The sequence below is a fragment of the Mesoplodon densirostris genome, chromosome 8 (genome assembly GCF_025265405.1).
Source record: "Mesoplodon densirostris isolate mMesDen1 chromosome 8, mMesDen1 primary haplotype, whole genome shotgun sequence".
NCBI lineage: Eukaryota > Metazoa > Chordata > Mammalia > Artiodactyla > Ziphiidae > Mesoplodon > Mesoplodon densirostris.
The window spans coordinates 55888647-55912157 of record NC_082668.1 but is presented as its reverse complement, the minus strand read 5'-3'; the positions used below and the strand labels follow the sequence as shown (position 1 = coordinate 55912157).

General features: G+C 53.9%; 2 protein-coding genes across 5 annotated transcripts in view; one reads left to right on the top strand and one right to left on the bottom strand.

Annotated features, from left to right (window-relative positions):
• TMEM163 (transmembrane protein 163) overlaps nucleotides 1-5378 on the top strand; it is a 254477-nt gene extending 249099 nt beyond the window's left edge. The window contains exons 7-8 of the mRNA XM_060107331.1: nucleotides 3785-3926; nucleotides 5318-5378. Coding sequence (XP_059963314.1) covers nucleotides 3785-3926; nucleotides 5318-5378 — 203 coding nt within the window. The remainder of the gene's footprint in view (nucleotides 1-3784; nucleotides 3927-5317) is intronic.
• A 7366-nt stretch (nucleotides 5379-12744) lies between these two features.
• Nucleotides 12745-23511, bottom strand: part of MGAT5 (alpha-1,6-mannosylglycoprotein 6-beta-N-acetylglucosaminyltransferase) — a 367899-nt gene continuing 357132 nt past the window's right edge. For all 4 annotated transcript variants that reach the window (XM_060106214.1, XM_060106215.1, XM_060106216.1 and 1 more), the window contains 2 exons: nucleotides 20046-20203; nucleotides 12745-13336 (listed from right to left, as the gene is read on the bottom strand). In XM_060106214.1, the coding sequence (XP_059962197.1) occupies nucleotides 13138-13336; nucleotides 20046-20203 (357 nt within the window). In that variant the 3' untranslated portion in view covers nucleotides 12745-13137. The remainder of the gene's footprint in view (nucleotides 13337-20045; nucleotides 20204-23511) is intronic.

The window sequence follows — 23511 nt, the reverse complement described above, 5'->3', positions numbered from 1 at the left end:
AATGCCAGCCTCTTCTAATGGGAGAGGGGAAATATCTTGATGATCCTGATGTATCAGGAGACAGGAGAGAAATACGGCCTCCCCCGTCTCAGAGTGGGCCCGCCGCCCCCCTCCTTGGGGAGAGATGGAAGCAGAATTGAGATGTGATATGCAGAGGCCAAAACCACGGGCAGGACGGAGAGGGGGGAGCTCCAAAGCGCTCTGCGTGCGAGGATCTGGGAGAGACTCTGCGGTGACAGAAGGGCGGAGTGGAGTCACTTACGTGAGCCGCGTGGTGAACAGAGATGGGGAGCACGCTGAGTGCTTTTCCCCATCGTCTAGAGGTGAGCGAGCCTGGAGGAGCCACAGAAACTACCACCACGGGGGCCTGGCTTGCAGCCTTGTCCCCGGGCGGCCCTGAGAAGGGGAGGCCAGGACATAGCATGGGGAAGGGCGCCTGTCTCCTGTTGGTCGAAGGTGGAAGGCTTAGAGATTTGGCCTTGGCACCTGCCTTGGGACACATCTCAGGTGAAGCTGATGCCAGCCCTGCCCTCCCGCTACCCCCAGGGCACCCAGAGAAAGCTCTTTGTCAGGTCTGCTGTCTGCAGTGGAGGCCTTGGGGGAGGGGTACAAGTGCTCCCTGTGGACGGTGGGCCGGGATCCCCAGGTAGACACAGCAGGGCAGGTGGAGGCCCCACCTGGAATAGCCCTCACCCGCCGCAGGCTCCCAGCAAGTTCCGGCCCCTCTCTCCACGCAACTCCCTGGACTGGCCTCTGGAGGATATGGTCCCCGGTGGCAGGAAGGTGGAGGGGTTTGCCTTTGCTAACCCATGTCACCTGTATTGAGGTGAAAGTGGGTTGGAAGGCTCCTCCAGGTGTGAACCTGGGGAAGCCAGTGGGGAAGTTTGGCTCTCCAGGGGGCCCCAGACCACACCCTGAAGTTCAGGGGTAAATCCTCCGCTTCTGGGGGGGGGGCTGTCTCCCCAGAGCTCTAGCCTCAGGCCCGCCTCGGCGGGGAGGCCCCCAGAGCCTGGGCAGCGGTGGCTTCCTCTCTCCCTCGGGACGGCCCAGCCCGGCCGGTGGGAGTCCATGACTTAAGGCCATGTGCATGCCTTCCCCTCCCCCCTCCCTCCGTTAACTCAGTATTTAACGCAGCAATCAGTCGAGTCCCCGAGAAGGGCCGCCCCTGTGCTAGGACTTGGAGCGGAGCAAGGAGAGACACAAAACTCCTGTCCTTACGCGGACATTTCTGGTGGGAAAGAGGGGGATGTCGGCAAAAAGAAAAATGGTAGAAATGTCCTGTTACGGAGAGCGGAGCCACGGGGAACCGCGAAGCAGCAGCAAGGGCGCCCGGTAGGAGGGTGTGGCTGGGGGAGGGAGGGGCGGCCTTAGGGGCTCTGAGGCCAGGCCGGGGAGGCCCCAGGACGAGGGGTCCGGCCGGCGGAGGCCTGGAGGGGAGGCTGGGGCTGGCGGCCGCAGGTGGCGGCGTGGCCGGAACGGGGGGACGAGGAGGAAAGGGCTGGTCAGCGTAGGACTCGCCCGCCGTGAAGAGCCTGGATGGTTTTCAGAACCGGGCTGCAGTTCGCTACAGAGGTCGGTCTGGCTGCTGCGAGGGGAATCATGGAGAGGATAGGGGATGCGGGCAGGAGGGGCAGCGGGGAGGGGGTAGACTGGGGGCGGGTTTGGGGGGTGACAGTTGGCAAGAATGACTTGATGTGTGGACGAGATTTGGGATGTGAGAAAAGTCCAGGCTGGGCTCCTTGATGTTTGGCTTTAGCAGCTAGGTGGACGGGGGCGCTGTTCACAGAGAGGGTGGCCGGAGGGTGGATGGTTGGGAGGCTGCAGTTTTTGCTCTGAGTGTGTTGAGATGCTTGTATGTCTGCAGCTGAGGGGAAAGGGCAGGACGAAGGAGAGCTAGGGAGATGCTGGCTTATGGGATGGAGGTGAGAACCTGGCCAGAGAATATAGGCGGAGGAAGTGTTCAGGGGACTAAGCCAGGCATGCAGATGGGCTCGAGGAGGAGAGTCTAGCAAAGGGGACTGAGAAGGACCAACTAGAGTGCAAAGAGGGAAAGCAGCAGAGTGCAGCGTACGATGAGGACGAGGCGTTAACCATGGCCTGTGGCAGCCAGGAGCCATCCAGGACCAGGGCAGCACTGGGGGGAGGGAGGGACCTGAGTGGGACAGGGTGGAGAGTGGGAGGTGTGATGGGGTAGCCAGCTCTCCAGGGAGTTTTGCGAAGGGCGGTAGTGAATGGGGATCGTGGTGGGTCAAGGAAGGAGGTGGAGGTGGGTGATGATGCTAAGACTTATCCCAGTGGGAGTGACCCAGGAGAGGGAGAAGAAATTCAAGAGCAAAGCCCTTCAATGGACAGGGATGAAGGCACCAGTCTTCCATAGGAATGGCAATAACAGGAGAAGCAGCTGAGTATGTGAGGGCAGCAGGCATAGGTGGGCGGTGAACTTGGTGTTGGGAAGATGAGGTGTTGGTGTCTGAATCTATCTATGTGCTCTAAGAAGTACCAGGCCGAGTCCTCAGCTGAGACCTGGAGTGGGGAGATGATGGGAGATTTGAGGGGAGAGAAGAGGGTGTGATGTAACAGGCAATCAGAGATGTCCTTGTAGGCCCAGCTTCATCTCGGTCCCATTGTTGAGGGGCAGCCTGTTGAGGTCTACCCCGTGGATCCTGAGAAAGGGCTTGGCCTAAGTCATCTCTACCCTATACTCTTCTTCCTCTCCTCATTTAGAACACCCCACACCCCTGCAGAGGTGCAGCCCACAGTGAGTGAATGCATTTAAGGTTATTCAGCAGAAGCATGGCACCTTTACCCAGGTGGAGTTGCCAGGGAACGGAGCAGGCCTGCTGTCGGAGAGGTTACTGGCCTGCATGGGCAGCTGCCAGGGGACCACCAGGCAGCGTGGACCTGCAGGTGCTCTCAGGCCCCAGTTTTGCTGGGGCAGGCAAAGAGCCTTGTGGCTCACAGCACGGCGAGACCCCAGGAGCCCCTCTGAACCATTCCCTTCCCATGTGGCCTTGGAAAACCCACAGGTAGACTGGAAGTGCGATGCCTCAGTCATGGGGACCCACTGAGGTGACATGTATGAAAGGAGACGGTGATCGACGTCTGTTAGCTCCAGTTCTGGTTGGATTGCCCTTTCTGCAACCAGGTAGCTAATCCTAGTCTTTGCATTTCCTTCCCAGAGAGTGAAAAATCCTTGGGTGACTTAGGAGACATGGCAGAGAAAGAACATGGGTTCAGGTAGAATCCCGGCCCTGCATCCTCTCAACCTGTCTAACCCGTCAGTTTATTAAACCTCACTCACTCTGCTCAGCTTCGTTTTCTCATTGGTAAAACGAGGGTGATAATCTGACTTCACAGAGTTGAGACGATCCCAGCTCTGTACTTGCCCAGCAGACACTGGACAGATGTGAGTCACTGACGATTGAATGTCCCCTGTGTGTTTGGCAGGCCTGGTGCCCCTGCCCCTCTGGAGACCTGTGTTCCTGGGGCATGGGAGGAAGACATGAACCATACACAGGCTGTCACTTGGGCATGGTGGCCAGCAGGGGATGGACGGTGAGGGTGACAGCTCCATCCAGGGAGGCCTCTGGTGACATGTGAGCAGAGACTTGTCAAACCATGTGGGTGTCTGAGGTGGTGGCTATCACCCGAGAAGTGCTTCTGGAACATCCCTTCCAGTACACGTTCCAGGATGCAGAGGCATGCCTGGCGTTTGGGTAGTTTTCCTGGCGGCTAAGCAAGTTCACTGGGCACTGCCCTCAGCCCCTCTCTGCTTCTCTTCCAGGGTTTAACTCCCTCGTGGGGGCCGTGATGGGCTTCTCCATTCTTCTGAGCGCCGAGGTGTTCAAGCACAACTCGGCGGTCTGGTACCTGGATGGCAGCATCGGAGTGCTGATCGGCCTCACCATATTCGCCTACGGGATCAAGTAAGTGCTGTTTCCTCTTTGCTCTCTGGGCGGCCACGGGGGCTATGTTCCCCACCCCTGACGATCATGTCTTGTACCTGTGACCCTCCTGCCCCCCGGGGGAAGTCAGGAGACTGGAAAAGCCTCCTGCAGCCGTCACATACTCTGGTGAGGCAGGGTCTTGGACCAGGGGCCTAGGCTTTCAGTCACAAAGGGTCCGCTTTTGTCTGCTGTCTTTCTAGTTCACTGAACGGTCCTCCCTTTCTAACCCTTCGTGCCTAAAGATTTGTGCCCCTTTCTTTCTCTATAGTGAGGGTCGTGATGATGCACCAGGGAGGCGTTTGTGGGGTGGGGGTTTCCTCTCCCTTAAAGTCCCCTCTGCCATGTGCTATACAGATGCCAGGACCTCACACTTAGAGAACTTTTTACAAAAGGGACTCGGTGCAGAAGGGCTCCACGTAGAGTTGGTTCTAGCCCAGCCTGAGGCCTCTCACTGAAGAAGTGCCCAGCAGGTATCGCTGGCTCTGCATCCAGCATCTAGGCTGGAGTCGGCCTTTGAAAAGAGGAGTTTCTCAAAGGTGCTGAGCTTTTAAATGTTAACATGCCTCCTCTCTCCCACTACGATGGCTATAATGAAAGAGAGAGACAGTAAGAGTTGGTGAGAATGTGGAGAAATCGGAACCTCCGTATCTTGCCCGTGGGAATGTAAATTGTTCAGCCGCTTTGGGGATAGTTTAGCAGTTCCTCAAAATGTTAAACACGGAGCCGCCATTTGGCCCAGCATTCCCACCCTTTGGTATATACTCCAGCGAAACGAAAACTCACATCCACGCAAACACCTATGCGTGAACATTCATAGTGGCATTATTCACAGTAGGCAAAAAAGTAGAGACAACTCGTATGCCCAACGTATGCGAGTTTTAAAGAACCCAAACGTCCATTAACTGATGAATGGATAAATAAAATGTGGTAGAGCTATGCAGTGGAGTATTCAGCCATAAAAAGAATGAAGTACCAATTCATGCTACTGATAGATGGATGAACCTCGAAAACACGCCCAACGAAAGAAACCAGTTACCAGAGGCTACATCTTGAATGATTCCACTTATAGGAACTACCCCCAACAGGCAAACCCATGGAGACTGACAGTACGTTAGTGGTTGTCAGGGGGAGATGGGGTGGGGAGTGACCGCTAGAGGGCATGGGGTTTCTTTTGGGGGGCGATGAAAATGTTCTGGAATTAGGTGGGTGTGATGGTTGCCTGTACTAAAACCCGCTGAATTGTAGGAATTCTATAGGGTGTGAATTATATTTATAAAAAAACAAACAGAAAGCCCCCATCTGTTTCCCAAGTGCTCAGGCCCAGGGCTGCGGAGGGTCTGTGTTGGGGTGACCGGCCTTTCTCTTTGCAGGCTTCTCATCGACATGGTGCCCAGGGTGAGGCAGACGCACCACTACGAGATGTTTGAGTGAAGGGGCCGGGCCGGCTGCCCCGCATCCGCATGAGGACTGTCAGGGCCACCAGAGGTTTCCATGCAGGCAGGCGGTACTGATGCTTAACTGAACGTTCACTTTCTTTGTGCTCACGGGAACCAGGTCTCCCCAGCAGGTCGGACTGCCCTGCTTCCCTGCACCGCCCCCGCCAAACACCGCAGGACCATGAGCACGGAGCAGGACCCCGTCTCCGGCGGGAGGACTGACCTTTGCCATCTTCTGCAGTAAAAAGGTTCGTGTGGGGAGGATACGATGTCTGCTTGGTGGCATGCCTCTGTGGTGCTCCCAGCCTCAAATGGAGAGCAGCTCCCCAGACCCACCTCCTCGGTCCTCCACGTGGGCCCGGAGTCTCCTGGAAGATTTTAAGAGAAGACCGTACCCTTTGGTCCCTCACCCCTTTACCACTTCCTAATTTCTGTCCGTGTATTTCATTCATTTCATACTGTTTTACTAATCCTCAATCTAAACACCAGATGTGTTCTAAAGGAGGAGACCATTCTATTTTTAAAGTGCTTCGTGATAGATGTGTGAGCTTTTGCATGGTCGAACTCAGCCCCTGACCCTTCCTTGTACGTTCAGGACCCGAACGTACGTGTAAACACAGGATCCCTTTTGGAGAGGTATGAAACTACAGCTTATTTGTAATAAATAATTATATAATCTATCCATATATGTATCTATATGCTGTGTGAAGTGGTAATGGTACATTACAGTCTGTTCACGTCGTAAGGAACAAGCTGTTCTCGGTTTATGCAGCGTTAGGCGTAGATTCTGTTAAAGACACACACACAGAAACTGTCTCCCCAGACGCAACATTCTGTACCTCTAGCACTGCTGCTTGTCCGGGCGACGGTGACCAATAAACCTTGACCTGTTTTGTACGGTATGGGGAGGTGAAGGTTGTCACTGCTGTGGGTGAAGCATGGGGTGACGGGGCGGGAGGGGGAATCAGGCTCACCCCCCCGGCTCAGGGAGGGGAAGAGAGAGAGTAGCCACATATGTCCATGTGGTGGTGCCTGGAGTTGACCCCCCACCCCCACCCCCCAGCTACCTTAGGCCGGGGAAGGGGAGGTGGTGTGGTCCTTTCTAAGAGGTCGCTGACCTTGGAGAGAAAGGCATGCTGAAAGCATCCGATTAAACCAACGGCATTTTGAGGCATATTCTATGGGCTGTTAGTTACCATGTTGCACAGAAAAGATGGACATGGTCCAGGTCTGGGAAACGCAAGATTCAATAGGTTTCTTTTCTGCAGGTTTTCTCCCTGTATTTACTGTTTGATGGAGTTCCCATTGTGGCAGCTATGCTGTGGCATCCCCCAAGCTTAGGCACTCAAGTTATGCTCACCTTCCTTGGGGACGTGTGTTCCATCAAACATGCCGGCTGTCTCCCATGGTGTCTCTGCTCTGGGCAGAGACCAGAAGGTTCACCAGCTTCGGAGAGGCTGCACCACGGCCCTCCACCATCCCCACAACAAGCCCCTGGTGGGAACATGAACTTGAACTTCCTTGTTCCCAGGGCCTGTGCCTAACCACACTGAGCCCTGGGGTCAAAGTGCTCTTTCTGAAGTGGGGAAACATGTTCCAGGTCTAATAAGCCCTCCGATAGCCTAAGGGCTATCTATCTTGCTAGCACATCCTTCAAGATTTTTAAACATCTGATATTAGTACAGTTACCTACAAAACAAACAAACAACAGTCTACTTGCAAACTCAGTTCCCTTCTAGGTGAGCGGAGGGCAGGGAGAGTGCTCGGCAATTAGTACTGGTGGGTGTGATGATACAAGGGAAAGGGGGTTCCATAGTGAGCCCCCACCTCCCCAATCCCTTAAACCTACCTTCCTATCAGCATTTTTGGCAGTGTACCTGCAAACGGTGAAACGCCGTCAGTGGCTGCCACCGCTGGGGGATGCAGCTGGACGGGGTCCTGCTGGCGCCCTGGTACCCACCCGCCCCGCCCCCAAATCACTTCCATCTGTCACACAAGAAAAGTTTATTGAAAAATAAAGTTCTCCCTAGTTTTCTCTACAACAGTGGAAAACAAAGCAGTGCTCTCTACGCCGGTACAGTACATTTGACAGCAACGCCTTATTTGCAGAACCCCGCACTACTTAACCCCAGAAGTGAACAGTAGAAAATGGTTGTACCAGGAGCTGGCTGAAGACATAGATGCGAATGGCCATTAGCTTACAGACACCAAGGCTGTGACAGCAACTACAGCAGAAAGGACGTCACCATCTCCTTTGGCATAGACTGTTCCGCTCTTGTTCGTTTTGTTCATACCTGGGCAGGCCGGTGAGCAAAGGCGTCCCACATCTGCTCCGTCTCAGCTGTGCCAGAGGTGGCTGCCTCTGCTAGGTTTCTGGCCGGCTGGCCCAGGGAGCCCTCCAGGACCGCAAAGGCTCTGAGCCTCCAGGACTACCCTTGCCCCCCAACGGACCCAGACGGGGCCCTGCCCGACGCACGAGCGCACGGCTGCCCTTGCGTCCCTTTGTCATGCCTCACCGGATGCAGGGGGCTGGGGGGTAATCTGAAGGCTCCACAAGATCTGGGAAAAATAGATGAAATGATGCTTTGAAGAAGGTAAATCCCAATCTTAAATGACTGCTGATTCAGCTGAAGAGAATCCAAAGGATCTGAAAAAGACACCAGACTCCAACATATTCCTCCATTTTCCACAAATGCAATCTATGCAGAATAGGGCCAAAATAGGAGAGGAGATAAAACTCTAAACCTATCCAAGGAAGTAAGAGGCTGAAACCCCGCCCCCACCAAAAAAGCGAACTGACATTCAGGTGATCTGGGAAAACATCATTAAGCTCCGAGCAGCCTCTTGGAGCTCTGAAAATGCCCCCGCCACCCCCATAGAATAACCTTTAACGTGAGAGAAACGTGACAACTAACCAGCCTGGGAGTCTGATCCTCTTGGGCTGGACAGTGCAGGAGCCACCCTGGCCAGCAGGGGGCGCCAAAAGGGGCTTCCTGGGGAGCGATTAAGTTCAATTGGTCATTCCCTTCCCCTTCAATAAAAAACAGAAACGCCTCTATCATTGCATTTCAGAGGAAGATGGGTAACTTTAAGGGGACAGTCTGTCAGAGAATTCAATTTCCAGCTCACCACGTTCTGCAAGGAAAAACCCTGGAAGGGTCCAGAAGATAAGAGTGGGGTGCAGTCCAGCATGTGGCCAGAGGTCACCCTCTTATGTTCAGTTTGCTAATTCTTGCGGCCCAGTTCCATCTGGGGCTGAAGTCAGGCATATTTTCCAGTCAGTGCATTTTAACCAGCAGGGTGGACACAGGACTCAGGTATCTTCCACCACTATGTCCTACAACATTCCATCAGCTTGGGAGTATTCTCCCATAGGTGTTACTTTTGAATCAAGGATAGGAAATGAGCTCAGCTCTTTTTTTCCTCGAATATTATGAAAGGCGAATAACAATATTTAACATTTACTAGGGCTTACTCTATGCCAGACACTGCTAAACACTGCTAACTCACTGCTAAACTGAATCCTCACAAAAACCCTAAGTGCTAAGAAAGCTAGGGTAGTTTTTTTCTGCATCAGACACTAGACAGCTAATTTGGCCTTTTGCTATAAAAACTTGGTTTTCCATTTTTTTGTTGAAGCCCACAAGAAGGAAAGGACCCCGCCCTCTGCTTTAGGACATTCCTACCTTCCTAAGGAAGCCTGCATCTCTCCACATCCATCCACCTCTGCACATGACGGTGCTCTGCAGCCCCAGAGGGATGGACGGGGTTAGAATGAAGCCAGTGTGGAAGTGAAAATAGTTTTCAATAAATAAAACATTCCAGGCTTGGGAGAGTAACACAACAGAGCCTGTCGTTAACAGACCTTTTTTTTAAATCAAGAATTGGGGGGGCATGGGAGAGGGTGGCAATGTCCCCATTAAATACACAATCTAGGTAAGCCACCTCGGAGAACGGGGTGGCCTGCCTTGGTCTGGTCTAAAAAGCACAAATCCACCCATAAACAGAAGAGTTTCTGTCTACCTGGTCACACTCGTGGCTTCACTACCAGTGAGCTGCACTGGGGCACCCCAAAGTGAGCTTACCGGGAAGCTGAGTAGTCACTTTTAGCGAACCCCACGTTTGCCAAAGAAACAAAAAAAGGGGGTGCGTATTTCTTCCCCTTCATCCCGCTAACCAGATGAAGTGGTTTGGGGCCAGTGCTTCCATGAGTTCAGCAGGGCCTGCTTCCCTTCAGTGCAGCCCCTCAGGTAGGGCTGGTCTTCTGCTGTGGCCAGACCTCACCAAGCTCCCGGGGTGGCACGTGGCAACCAGCAGTCCCCAAACAAACCCAAAGACCTGGCTGAGCAGCCTGGGAACCTATGGGCTGGCCTGGAGGAAGTCAGACCTTTTCTTGGGGGTTCTCATGGCTTCACGGGGGTGTATGTGCCCCTACACTGTGGCCCAGGGGGGGCTTGGAGGGCATTTCCGGCGCCCAGCCTGAGTTGCCCTCAGTGATGCCAGGGCACGTCCTATCTCCAAGCTGGAGGAGTCTGCTAGCTTCCTTCAACAAAACCCAGATTCCAAAAACCAACCCCACATTCCAAAAACCAACCCCAAAGAAAAGTGAAAAGGCACCTCAGAAAAAATAAATATCACCAAAGAAATATCTCCAAACATAACAGCAAAACACACAAAAAGTAAACTATAAGCAGTGACAAAACCCAATCTAAGCAAAAATGCAAAAAGCTTCTCCAATTGTACGTGTGCAAATCGAATTACATACAAGAAATAAATGAGGTGTTTACTGGCATGAGAAGTGTTTCCCCTTTCAGGAACTTTTATTCCCGAAAGTCTTTACATTTCAAAGGAAAGCTTTCTCTCCTTTAATAAATTAAATGTTTTCCCTCGAGTTTTTTTTTTTAAGAACTTAGGATCACAGTGGAGGAAAAAAAAAAAAAACACCCAAATCTTTTAGGAAAAAAATGACGAAAACTAAAGACCAGGCAAGAAATGAGAGACGCTCAGAGCACAAGAAGACACTAATCCTGATTGGGGATTTCTCTCCCTGTGGAATTGTCATCAATTACCAATTAATTGGTTTAGGATTCTATGAAGATCGGCATTGGCAAAACCATCGAAGGCTCCCAGCCCACACTCTGAGAGGTGCCTTCCTCTCCCAGGGCAGGCAGGAATCGCACCCCTTCCTGCGCAGGGCAGATGGAGGTCCCTATCCCAATGTCCTCTTGGGTCGCTGACCAGACTGGGGCCACGTGTGTGGAGGCCTGAGAGCCAGTATACATTCAGTGTCGCTGCCTCTGTTCATAATGCCCTCAAGAACTGGAGTGTGGGTTTCTTTGCCCCAGGAGCAGCAGCCCTGCGGGCAGAGAGCTCTGGCTTACTTCCATTACTGGAAATGGGGGGAAGCCACAGGAATCTTCAAATGGGGGAGGTGCTCTCCTGGCTGCCTGACCTGAGAGTCCTGATGTGGAGAAGAGGAATTCTCCAGAAGGCGGAGAGTCCCTGAGCTCAGGGGCAGCCAGCAAACAATCCCTGCAGCTTCTGGAACACAAGCCCGGCACAGAATCTTTCTGAGAACAGGGCTTTCCAACTTCCTTGCTCCTGGGCTGGCTGTAACAGCTCTCTCTTGCAAAATGGCTTTATCTGGCAGAGTGGAAAACTGGTCTCAGTCCGCCTGCCCCCCCTGCTGGTCAAACACTGGCACTCACGTCCTCAGCACTGAAAGCTCCCAGAAGAGCCCAGAAGAGGGCAGCACCGGCCCAGGAATTGCAGGTCTGGGCCCTCAAGCCAATTGCCACTAGCGAGGCTGCAGCCAGGAGTCCCATCTGTAGGGAAAAGCAGTTCCCCACAGCAGGGATGGCAGTTGTTTCCTCCCACTGTAGGAAACCGCCCTTGCAAAGCTTCAAAGCACCCAGGCACTCGCACCCTCCATCCTTGTTGCTGTTCTCAGCCAGGTTGTGACGGGCGGGCCCCTGCATCCACGCTCAGAGCAGAGAGACCTCCCCGCCAGCATTCTCCCTGGCACATGCGGGCCACCCATGGGGTCGGGGAGACCCTGGCTGCCCTCCCTTCCTCCCTCCCTCCCTCCATTCTCTAAGGTGGGAGGTGCAATTAAGACCCACGGAGGGTCTAAGAAAAAAAGGCTGGCTGTGCGCTTGATTAAATTAAATTTACACCCAAGAAGAATCTAGAAGCAGGCGGAATCTAACTTCCCATAACTCAAGTCTCCACACTCCCTCTGGTCCTCAGAAAGCAGAATTCTAACTTTAACCTCACATCCCAAAGGCCCACCCAGGCCATTAGCCTTGCCCAGCTGCTCTGCTCGGCGACCAAGGCACTCGGAAGCATGAGTGAGGGGGCTGGACGGATCACGGGACAGCTCGTAAGGGGGACGTTCCGCCAGAGATAGAAGAGGGCTCACTCTTACCAGTACGGAGATGCCAGGGGCATCGCAGAAACACACACGCTTACACGCACAGCACTGAAGCACGGGGTGGAGGTGTGCAGGACCAGGGAACTCACACAAAAGCGGGGGGTGGGGGTGTCTCTGCGGTTTGGTCCAACCTGCCAAGCGGCTCACCCCGCCCTGTTGCCCACAAATATTTGTGCCTGGAGTAAAAGCCAGCATCATATTCCTACCCCTTGCAAGCCGCACCCACACTCACAGGTGAGTGGCCAGGACACTGCACATGCATCCTGGCCTGCAAGTTCACCAAGAGCCCCATTCCCTGGACTTCAGTGACATCAGACTTTAGAGGGAATACAACACAAGCCCATCCATCTAGAACCCAGCTCCGGTGGTGCTCCTGGTTCTTAGGGACCAGCTTCACTCCTGTCCAAATCTCAGCTCGAGGACGACTCTCTTAAGGGGGAAAGAGCATGGCCTCCAAGAGCTCCAAGGGTAGCTCTTTTCATCCGAACCAGAAATTACAGCCAAGGTTGTATGTGGGTGTGGGTGCGGGTGCCGGTGCGAGTGTGTTTTCGGCTGGGGATGGGGTAGGACGGAGAAAAGGAGCCTCTCGCTGCAAAGCAGCCCATCTTTGGTCCCTGTGGGCTCTCTGGACCACACAGGCATATCCCCGCACGCCAGGGGCTGCCTGTGCCCTAGCTGCCGTGTGGCAAGCACACAAGATTTGTTCTGTTCTGCCACCATCCACTTCGAGGAGCTAGGTCCCCATAGCTGCCCTTAAGCATGCCATCAACCCCACAGTGCACCCTGCCCGAAGCAGACAGTAGTAATATTATAGTGAAGGTGGATGGCCAACAGAGGAAAATCGAAGAAGTTACGAGACACGTGATCAATCCCTCTCTGCCCTCCCCAGCTCCCCCTCCCTCCCTCCCAAATAAATAAGTTAATGGGTTTAGGAATGTTCCCATACGAAGTTCTTCCCAACTAGCTCAATTCCTCCTCTGGTTCTGTTTCATTTAAATGAATCTTGAAATTCTCTTTCTACCCTGGAGCAGCTGCACAGACAGTCTCCCTACAGTAGCTCCTCCAAAATTAAAAATGAATTTGTGCCAGGGAGAAGCCAGGCTCCCGGCCTGATGTCGACTCTCGTTTTGTTTTGGTGAGAACTCCGCTGTGATGCTCCGACCACAGCGGGAGCAATACCAAGTCGAGACCTCCCGCCCAAAGAGTTCAGGCTCTGGCGAGAGTCCCCGAATGATTTCTGCCCACCCACCGGCCTTGCCCGGATGGGGCTGGAGCCACCGTCTTCCCCAGGAGAGTGCATGCGGGGACGAGCCGGTGGCAGCTAGAGACAGTCTTTACAGAGAGCCACCTGGCCCTTGATGAAGTCCCGGCAGGGGCAGATCCTCCGGTGCCTGGGGTGGGCGCCGGCACAGCTGAACAGCAGGAGGTCACCTTGAAACACACAGTGCTTGTTCTTGGAGTCGAAGGAGGGCACCACGATGTCCTTGGCCATCTCAGAGCTTTGGCAGGTCACCTCGTACCTTGTGGGGGAAGAGAAAGGGGTTAGAGATGCAGGGGTCGTCCTCATCCCTGCCTCCTCCTGTCCACCGTCCGAGGCGTGGGTAGCTTGTTCGGGGCTCCTGCAGTAGAAATGAAACGTCAGCCAGCCTCTGACGCAGCCATTCTCTCACCTCTGGAAATCCAGGCTCGAGAAAGGCATGCGTGTGCCTGGACACGTGCGTGGGGCTATGTGTTCAAGGCTGCTTAGCGAAGCACTGTCTGTAATGGAGAAAAACTGGAAATAACCTGAATACTCAGCAAGTGGGAAATGGCTGAATCAACTATGGTTCATCTGTACCATCAGAGTTACATGCAGCCCTTGACAAAGGAGAGGTGGAAATGCGAGCATTAGCATGAGAGCTGTCCTCGAGTAAGTGTACGGACGGGGAGGGGGTGGGGTGTGTGTGTGTGTGTGAGTGAGAGACAGAGAGAGAGAGACAGAGAGAGAGATGGGGGGAGAGGGAGAGGAAGAGAGATGGAGGGAGAGGGGAGGGAGAGAAGTCATGAAAGACTACACACTAAAGACTTAACAATGTTTACTTCTGAGGAGTGAGACTGGGGGAAAGATATGCATTATTTACATGTTTTTTTAAAACTATATTTAATTTTCGCAATTAATGGCTTAAAGATACCCGTTATGTGGCCTTAGTCCCCACTGGACAGCAGTCAGACGGTCTCATGGGGAAGGTGCCGTCCTGGACCTGAGTCACTGGACCTTGGATGACAGTGGCAATAGTAACACCCCCGCCCCAGCCCCGTCCGCAGCTGCAGGCTTCTGGGTGCGCAGAGCAGGGGCTGAATCCTCCCAGGTCTGTGTTCTTGCCCCTGTACCATAGTCTCCCAACAGGTGAATTTTCTGTGGGCTGGAGACCCCTGTGGCTTTGCTTTCTCAGCCTGGGACCACTGCCTGGCGGGGGGTGAAGGAGAACCGGATGTTTCTGTTTCCAACAGTGTTGGCCTCACTTCAAAGAAGAGCCACATAAGTTCTCCTCTTACCTGGGGTACCTGGGTCCTACCCACCTTGTCCCCTGTACCCCACATGGCTGGTGGGGACCAGTTCAGAGAAGGTGGTATAGCAGGGCCAGACAGATCTGGGTTTGAGTCCTGGCTTCATCTCTTATGAGCTGTGTGGCCCTGGACCAATGACTGAGCCTCTCTGTGGCTCAGTTTCCTCTTCTGTGAAAAGGGGATGAAGGATCCTTACCTCACAGGGAAGGTCCGGGGATTAAATTAATGCTTATAGAGCAGCTGGCAGAGTCTCGCTCTGGGAAGTATTCAACACACGAGAATTACCATGATTACCATCATCACCCTGCCCCGGCAGACGCTGGCTGGGCTATGCCACCTTCCTCCCTTGCCCAACAGTGAGAATTTACACACAGGCCGACCATCTCTGTTTTGCTTTGTTCACGGAAGTCTTGATTCTTGCCGATGGGGAGGATCTGGATGTGGAACCTGAGGTTTCCTGCTGCCTCTGGAAAGCCTCCAAGTGTCGGGGGAAGAGCACGTGGCGCCCCCATTACTCCTGCGCCCTCTTTTGTCTTCCTCCCGCCAACTAACTGCCGGGGCCCACCTGCCCTCCTGCCATTGTTAATCTGGTGGTTCCCAGTGCACCTGCTGGGGCTTCTGGTGAGCTCTCCGAGGCTGCCTGCCTGGCTCCCGGTGCCCAGGAGGGCAGCGCCGGCCCATCTTGCTGCTGCAGTCACCAGGGAGCTCTGCGACTTCTCTAAGTGGCCCGATACCCCTTGATGTTAGGTCAGCCAGCTGGGAGACCCAGAGGGCAGGGCGAGGGCGGGACATGGAGGTCTTATGGGTTTCCTACAGGAAACCTGAGTCAGAGACAGGGGCTACCAGCTCCTTCATAGGACACTCCTCCTGGCCAACACAAAAAGGGGTCTCCAGGGCTTCCCTGGTGGCGCAGTGGTTGAGAGTCCGCCTGCCGATGCAGGGGACACAGGTTCGTGCCCCGGTCCGGGAAGATCCCACATGCCGTGGAGCGGCTGGGCCCATGAGCCATGGCCGCTGAGCCTGCGCGTCCGGAGCCTGTGCTCCGCAGCGGGAAGGGCCACAACAGTGAGAGGCTACGTACCGCAAAAAAAAAAAGGGGGGGGGGTTCTCCAGAGCTCCACTGTGCGTGAAAAGTTGCCATATGGAATGTGGCGTTGGGAGCCAGATTTATGCTTATGCTATTTATTTATTTAGGCGAATTACAGCAGCTGCTGTGTCTTAACTCAAGCCATCTGCCTGGTACACTGCTCGGCAGGAGCGTGGAAATCTCCACAACTCACCTGAGACCCCAAGGCCAGGGGGAGATTTGTCAGGAGCCAGGAAGAAACCCTCCTCCCGCCCCTGGTCTCCTGGACTCAGACTCCAGGCCCGGCCTCCTGGGGTGCGAGCACGTACGCCCACGCCCACGAGGCTGCAACAGGAGCAGCCAGCCCAGGGCCGATGCCCAGAGATGACCACGAAGCACTCAAGCAGCAGCTGGTCCCCGGAGCCACAGGGGACCGACCCGTCCCCAGGCAGCTCCCCAGAGGTTTAGCTGAGGGGCTCCAGAGCCACCCATGGGTGTGAACCAACCCCCTACCCTGGGGAGCTCTCCCTTCTGTTAGCTGCAGATCTCCATCCCACAAGCCCCAGGCGGTTGGGAAGGCCCCTCCAGCATCCTTGCTGAGCTAGTGAGCCACAGTCCTCAGCTGTTACCGAGGAGACCTTCCCAAATGGCTGGAGCACATCCTCATGCTCTGCCGTGGTCCCTCGCCTCTTCAGGGCGTGCGTGTGGCTGTTTCTGCCTCTCTGTTCCTGGGATGTCTGTGGCGCACACACGTGTGCACGACACACACACACGCCCCGCTCAGACCTGTGGCACGCTGTGCTGTCTCCTTCCTGTGGGCCCCTGTGGTCCTCACCTCTCTCCAGCTGGCCTCAGTGGCTTCGCTCACAGGATGGGAGCTGGGGCTTCCAAGGCCCCTCAGCCCTTAGTGTAGAGTTTATAGCTCTTGAAGAAGAAGAGAAGGGCAAAGCCCCCCTTCCCGTGGGCCTGCCTACTTCCTGAGAGGAGAGAAGCCGCCCACCCTTCCCCTGACGCAGAGCCACTCAGGATGAAGGGATGGAAGCAGGGCCCACCGGCCGGTCTTACTCCTTCCCCGCCCCCCGCCCCATCCTCCTTAGCCCCGCCCCGTATCCACCAAGTCTCCCCAAGCTCCCTCGTCACCACTCTGACTCAGGGCCACCTCCCTGCTCCGAAGGTGCCCACGTGCTCACAGTCCAGGCCTCATGGCTTAGAATTCCTGTTCTTCAAACCAACCAACCCACACTCAACAAATGAATCTTTTAGAAGGTACAACTTGTAAAGGTCGCAACGTCAGGAAGGAAGCCGGCCGCTAACGCACGTTCCCGTTTCGGAAGCCGAGGTGCGCCCGCCCTGGGTCCCACCAGCCTGGACTCTGGCTCTTCCTGGGGCCTCTGTCCTCCGGCCACTCTGGCCCTGGTCCGGGTCAGGTTGGGTGCCACCCGAATCACGCATGCTCCGTGCACAGGAGTTTGTGGTCGCTTCTCCATCACTCCCACCACGCCCTGCCTGACTCCCCGATTCAAGACGACAGCACGGGACGCTCCAAAGGGCTCTACTTAAGTCACATCAAGTCACAGTGCAGAGCGAGGACAGGCCGGGGACACCCAAAGACAGAGAGGAGCTTAAACTGAGAGCCAGGCCCCAAGCTGGAGAAGGAAGAGCAGCAGCTCGCTGCTAACCGGCCACGGACACGAATAAGCCACGACTGCCTCGCTGAAGAGGGTTTCAACAGACGCGCCAGAGAGCCAGGCTATCACAACGTTATCGGTATTTACAAATGCAGACGCAAGGTATTCACCAGGGCTCCTGCGCACAGAAAATTAACTTCAGGCGGCTCTACTGCAAACTCAGCATTCACGGCAGCCTCCTAGGAAGAAAACCCACTTATCTACAAGGGGATGGGGTGGGAGGGGCGTTTAGTAACCCCACGGCCGCTCCGTAACAAGGCCTTCTGCTCCCTGGGCTCAGCTTGGAAGCCGGCAGAGGGTGGGGCGGGGCAGGGAGGTGGCAAGGCACTGGCGTTTCTGGTCTCAGCCTGGTGGCCTCGGGCCTGCCCCACTGCCCAAGCTCTCTGCAAGACAGGGCTTTTCTGCTCTGCCTGCAGCACCAGCTGCATCTTCTCTCATCATTACCCGGGCTGTCCCCATGTCACAGGTGAGGACATTGATGGGGACAGGGGAAACTGGTTCCTTGGCTCCCTGTCCTGTTCCTCCACGGGACCTAGCCCTTGGGCCTGCAGACGGGCGGGCTATGGTGGGCCCCATGCTCTCTGAGAGAGAGCGAGCCCCAGGAGCCCCGCCTCCGGCCTGGCCAGGAAGGCCAGTGCTGCTGAGGGTCCCATCCGGGTCCCCTCCTCCAGAGCTGGGGCAGGGGCTGCACGTAGACAGTTCTGTGTAGACGCTCTGTAGTCTGCCCTCAGTGCATCCAGACTTCCGATCAAACAGAGGGAGACACTCGGGGTTCTCAGAAAGCCACTTTGCTACGGGAGCTGTCTGCAAAAGGGGCGAGTGGCCAGCTCCTCCCGGACCTAGAATTTGGGATACGTGCTCTGGAGATGGAAGTTTTTGGCACCATCAGAGGCTTTCCATAGACGTCAGACCAGTGCTCCCTCTCACAAGGCTTCACTGGCTGCAGAGCAGGCTGCCAACCGACTCTGCTGGCCTGGCCTTTATTCTGATGGTGGAATCGAGGCCACCTCTGATCCAGGTCTTCACGTAAAAAGAACGAGAAGAAATAGCATCGCCCACATCCCCACTCAGGAGAGCATCCCTGTAGGTGCGATGCTAGAGACCACACTCTTTCTCTAAAAAGGGTTTTATACCACACTTGAAGGTAATGAGACTTACAGGCAGGATGAGGCCAGCTCAGACCACTGGGCATGGATGAGCACCATGGCCAGCCATGCTCTAAAAGGGTGTGAAGCCAGAACAGGGACCGGCAAGCCTCGAGCCCTGAGTCCACTCTGTGTCTTATTATTATTATTATTATTATTTTGGGGCGGGGGTGCGTACGGCATGCAGGATCTTAGTTCCCTGACCAGGGATCGAACCCGTGCCCCCTGCAGTGGAAGCGTGGAGTCCTAACCGTTGGACTTCCAGGGAAGTCCCCACTCTGTTCCTTAAGCATCCTCTTCAAGACTGGGGCACATATACACAATGGAATATTACTCAGCCATAAAAAGAAACGAAACTGAGTTATTTGTACTGAGGTTGATGGACCTAGAGTCTGTCATACAGAGTGAAGTAAGTCAGAAAGAGAAAGACAAATACCGTATGCTAACGCATATAAATGGAATCTAAGAAGAAAAAATGTCATGAAGAACCTAGGGGTAAAACAGGAATAAAGACACAGACCTACTTGAGAATGGACTTGAGGATATGGGGAGGGGGAATGGTAAGCTGTGACAAAGCGAGAGAGAGGCATGGACATATATACACTACCAAACGTAAGGTAGATAGATAGTGGGAAGCAGCCGCATAGCACAGGGAGATCAGCTCGGTGCTTTGTGACCGCCTGGAGGGCTGGGATAGGGAGGGTGGGAGGGAGGGAGACGCAAGAGGGAAGGGATATGGGAACAGATGTATATGTATAACTGATTCACTTTGTTATAAAGCAGAGACTAACACGCCAATGTAAAGCACTTATACTCCAATAAAGATGTAAAAAAAAAAAAAAAGACTGGGGCAGACCCACAGCTGTGTGGAATATCTAGGGTTGGGAGAGCAAATCCTTCAGGGGAAAACACCGCATTAAGAGTTCTTAAGGTTGGGAGGGGGTGGCAGGTAATTAACCAGGTTGTGGCCCAGGGAGGGTGTGATAAATATCGGGGCACAGATTCAGCGCTGACAGGGGGCATGAGTCAGAGGCCAGAAGAAACTCCACATGGAAATCTGGAAAGTGCAAACACCAAACTCAAAATGCCACTGCAAAGGGAAATGAATGGTGTGACTGCAAGTAACACAAGCAGCAGGAGAAAAGAAATCCCAGCAATAGAGAAGGTCCCTCCTGGCTCAGTCTGGCCTGTGATCCCAGTGCTGCCCCTGCACCCCTGCTTAGGGACCCGGCAAAGCCAGGCTTGCTCACACCCTCAAAGGGGCTGGAATAAAGTGCAAAAGGAGATGGGGCTGCAGGAGGGGAAGGCGGCAGGGAAATTTGCTGCGGGCAGTTCTGTGCTTGCTCCCTGCCCGTATTTTTCATTCCTTCCAGACTCCCTGACTCTGGGGACCTGGCTACAGCCAGGGGACTTCAGGGGTGGGTCTGTCCGTGCTTGTGGTTCTGTGCCCATCTCGGCTCCCATGGTTCTTGGGTACCAATTAGCAAACAGAACACCTCCCGCCATCTCCAAGCCCCGACTTCACGTTATTTATGCAAACAAAACACCCCTATTCGAATTCTAAATATATCAGCAGGCCAGGTGACCTCATCTACTTAACAATAAAAGCGCTGGGCCAACTTTCTCTGGGTGGAGTGGGGCGGTAGGACCATGCTATAACCTTTTCCACATCTTATTCCAACAGCCCACGAGCCTAGAAAGGAAAACCTCATCCCTCCCAACCCAGCTCTGACCCAGAGGCGAGCTGCAGGCTGAGCTGCCTCTCCCGTGCTCCAGCACTTACTTCAGCAAGTCCTTGTCCTTGTTGAGATGCTGGAAGAAGGAAGGCTCACAGATGAGCTGTTTCTCCTGACACACCTGCTTGCAGGACTGCCCAGGCTCAGCAAGCTTTACCTGCAGGGCACTCAGGGGCGGCCACATCACTTGCCCATGGCAGAAGTCCTAGAATGACAATGAAACCATCAGCCAAGGGACCAGGGATGCAAGTGGGGGGTCCCCAGTCTGCCAACTAGTCCTAACAAGGGGGGCGGGCACCTGGTCATGGGAGAGCACTGAGGGGCAGGAGGCAAGACCAGACAGCCTTGGGTTGGAACCCAGCTCAGCTAGAACACGGTCTTGGCCTTGGTCTGCACCTCTACCTACCAGCTTTCTGTGCACAGCACTGTGCCTGCCAGTAACGGGCTATTCATTCATATCGCCACCTACAATGATGCAATCGAGCTAAAGCCTCCATGCTTGAAAGCCCATCTCCAGATCCACCTTCACCAGCTGTTCTATTCCCTCCGCCCTAATTCCAAAGACATTTTCAGTGTCTACCTAATTTGGCGGTTACCTAATATGACACTGTTTTGTGAGCACTGGTTTCAACTTTGGGAAGCAAAGGAGCACAGCAAGGAGTCTGCAGGCATCTGGGATAGAGCCTATTGCGGGGTCGTGGTCTTGATAGAGACTCAGTGCTTGTTGGTTGAAAACAATTGTAACACACAAATTCAACGGCTGGAGAAACATAGTCTGAGGATGTGTGATAGGAGGTCAAGCAAGCTGGTATCCCCTGCAGGGAGGGGCGCCCCGAGGCATGGAAGGTGGTGGTAGGCTCAGGATGGGACTGGGTGGTCATTCCTAGGATCTAGAGGGTGCGCAGGAAATTAACACATCCAAGGAAGTCACGGGCGGGGAGGACTAGGAAGTAACCTGTGCAGCATGATGAACGGGCAGCCTAGTTATGAAGCTGAGTGTTGAGGAGAAAGATGAAGTGGGACCAGGGTAAGGGCAGGTGAGGAGTGGGAACTCTCTCTGTCCTGGGACCCCAGCTTTCATCTCAGCTGTGCTTGGAGTGACCCTGAACAGGTACTGAGGGTGGAAACTCATGCACCACTGGCAACCAGAGCTTACTCTGCTTGCACAATGTTGATGGAACCCTAGTAAAATTCTTCTGAATCCCCGGGCTGCCCAACCTGCAGAAGATGATGTCAGGGCAGGAACCCTGAAGAGCCATATTTGTGTAACTTTTTGGGGGGCGGGCTAGCCCTCAGGGGTACCCAGTGGTTAGGGCTAGGGTCCTGGGCTCTGAATTCCACTTGTAGGAATTCACCCCAGATGTATGGGACACACTGGGCAAAGAAACCTACACAGGACACAGGAATCCCAGCAGTATTGTTAGAAGAGAAGCAGAAGACTTGAAACAACCTAAAGGCTGTATTTAAACAGGTAACTGTTCAGATACAAAGAATACCAAAAAATGCAACAGGTTCCAATGTGCTGACAGGGAAACATCCCCAGGACATACTGAGAAAGAAAAGAAACACGTTGAAGGCTGGTGTATAGTGTGTTTCCATTTGTGTTGATATGTATAAACAGTCACGCCTGTGTTCCTGCAAGAATATCTCTGGTACCACTGAGGAGGGGAAATGGGTAACAGGGTCAGGAATGGTCAGAGAATTTACTTTTAAATTTATGTCCTTCTGGAATATTCTCTTTTTCCTCCTGCCTACTTTCTCTCCTCTGCATGGATGAGGAGCTGATTCATCATATCAGGCTTTCAGAACCGGTGCTGGCAGGGGAAGGTTCCATGTCCCCCGTCAGTCACGTGGAGAATTGCAGGAGGGCCGGGCCCTGCTGGGTCCCTGAGCAGTGAGGTGGGTGCAGCCCCAGAATGCAGACCAGAGCTGCATCTGGGGGGGCCCTTCTGGGCTGCTTGCATTTTTCTTTTAAACCTCAGCTTCCTCCTCAGAAAAATGAAGACAATGATACTGATGATTTCCTATGGCTTCTGCCTCTCTCCACCTCCTTCCTGAAGGAGGTGACGCCGTTACACGTTAAGGAAGGTAAACGGCAGGTAGGCTTCTACCCCAGTCTCCTCAAATCGGTGCTTGAGACCCCATCAGTAAGGAGAACCTGCCGCCGTTCCCCACCTCACTCGATCCTGCGATGCAGGGATGCACGTGCTTGAGCCTGAGTGGTTAGGCTCAAAGGTTAACAAACAAACCCTTCACTGCACGTAGTCAGGAAACCTAGAGCCTGGATTCGTATCAGCTGAAAACAAAAGATTCCAGAAGGGTCTCAAAATTCAGAGATGACAGAACCGCACTAGATTATTTAAAGATAACAGGATCCAGTTTAATCTTTTCAAAGTGACAGAGTAAGCAGTCTTTCCTATCTCACAGCCCTGGGTATGACCAAGGTAGGCCACTCCCTGGGCAGGAAGACGTCTTCTGACTCCTGAGATTCACGACAATCTTGAGCATAATCCATGGACTTGCTAAGGCACGGGCAGCAAGATAACTTTGGTCTAGACACCGTTACTAAGGGTGACAGCATGACTGCAGACCCGTGGCACCGAGTGGGAACCCTGAGTCTTCACGGGCGGCCATTGCTCTCTAACCTGGCAGCATATGGAAACTTACTGGCTGGCCTTTGGTAATCTGTCCATCAAATTGGTAGGAAAACACACAATGATCAATGTAGTTATTGCTGATCAAAGCTGAGCGGGTGCACGGATGTTTGGAAAAGGTTAAGTGTTTTTTTCTTGTTTTTTTTGTTCATTTTTCTGGCTGGCTACTGCAAGCAACTTTGCCTATAATCCTTTAGGAGAAATCTGAAAACCTCTACAGCCTTTAAGTATTATAACAAAGAGAGTCAAGATCCAATGGACACCAAAGCCTACTGTGTGACTGTATGGGGGAAATCTAGATCACTGGACACCCATGATGGCTGAAGGCTCAAACTCTGGCTTTTATAGCCTGGTAAGAACACTGTAGAATGTCTCTCCTTACATGACATCTTACAGGCAGTTAGAACCGAGGGTAGCATCTCTACACCTGTTGAGTTTGGCAGACTCTTACGAAACTTTGCTTCTTATTTATTGTGAGCCTTGTGTGGTTATGTGAAGTAGTCCAAGGGGTAAAACCAGAACGAGGAGAAAGATTCTGCCATGTTAGAATAGGAGGTGATGCGGCCATGGAATGCACTTCAAGTCTGAGACCCAGATTTGAGGCTTGGCCTCACCAGGGGCGGGGCTTTGGGTATGCTGCTTGGTCCGGTCCTGCCTCCATTGCTTGTCTGTAGAAAGTGATGCTAACAGACTGTGGGTGATGGAGCTGAGCTGAAGGCTGGCAAACAGCAGGAGCTCCCCTAACGCTCATCACCCTCCTCTTGTCCCTCTGTAGAGGCATTGCCTGCGCCCCATATCGGGGTTTGGAGGCACTGCAGCACTGGCATCTGTAGAAGCAGGGGCAGCCCTGGATAGATGG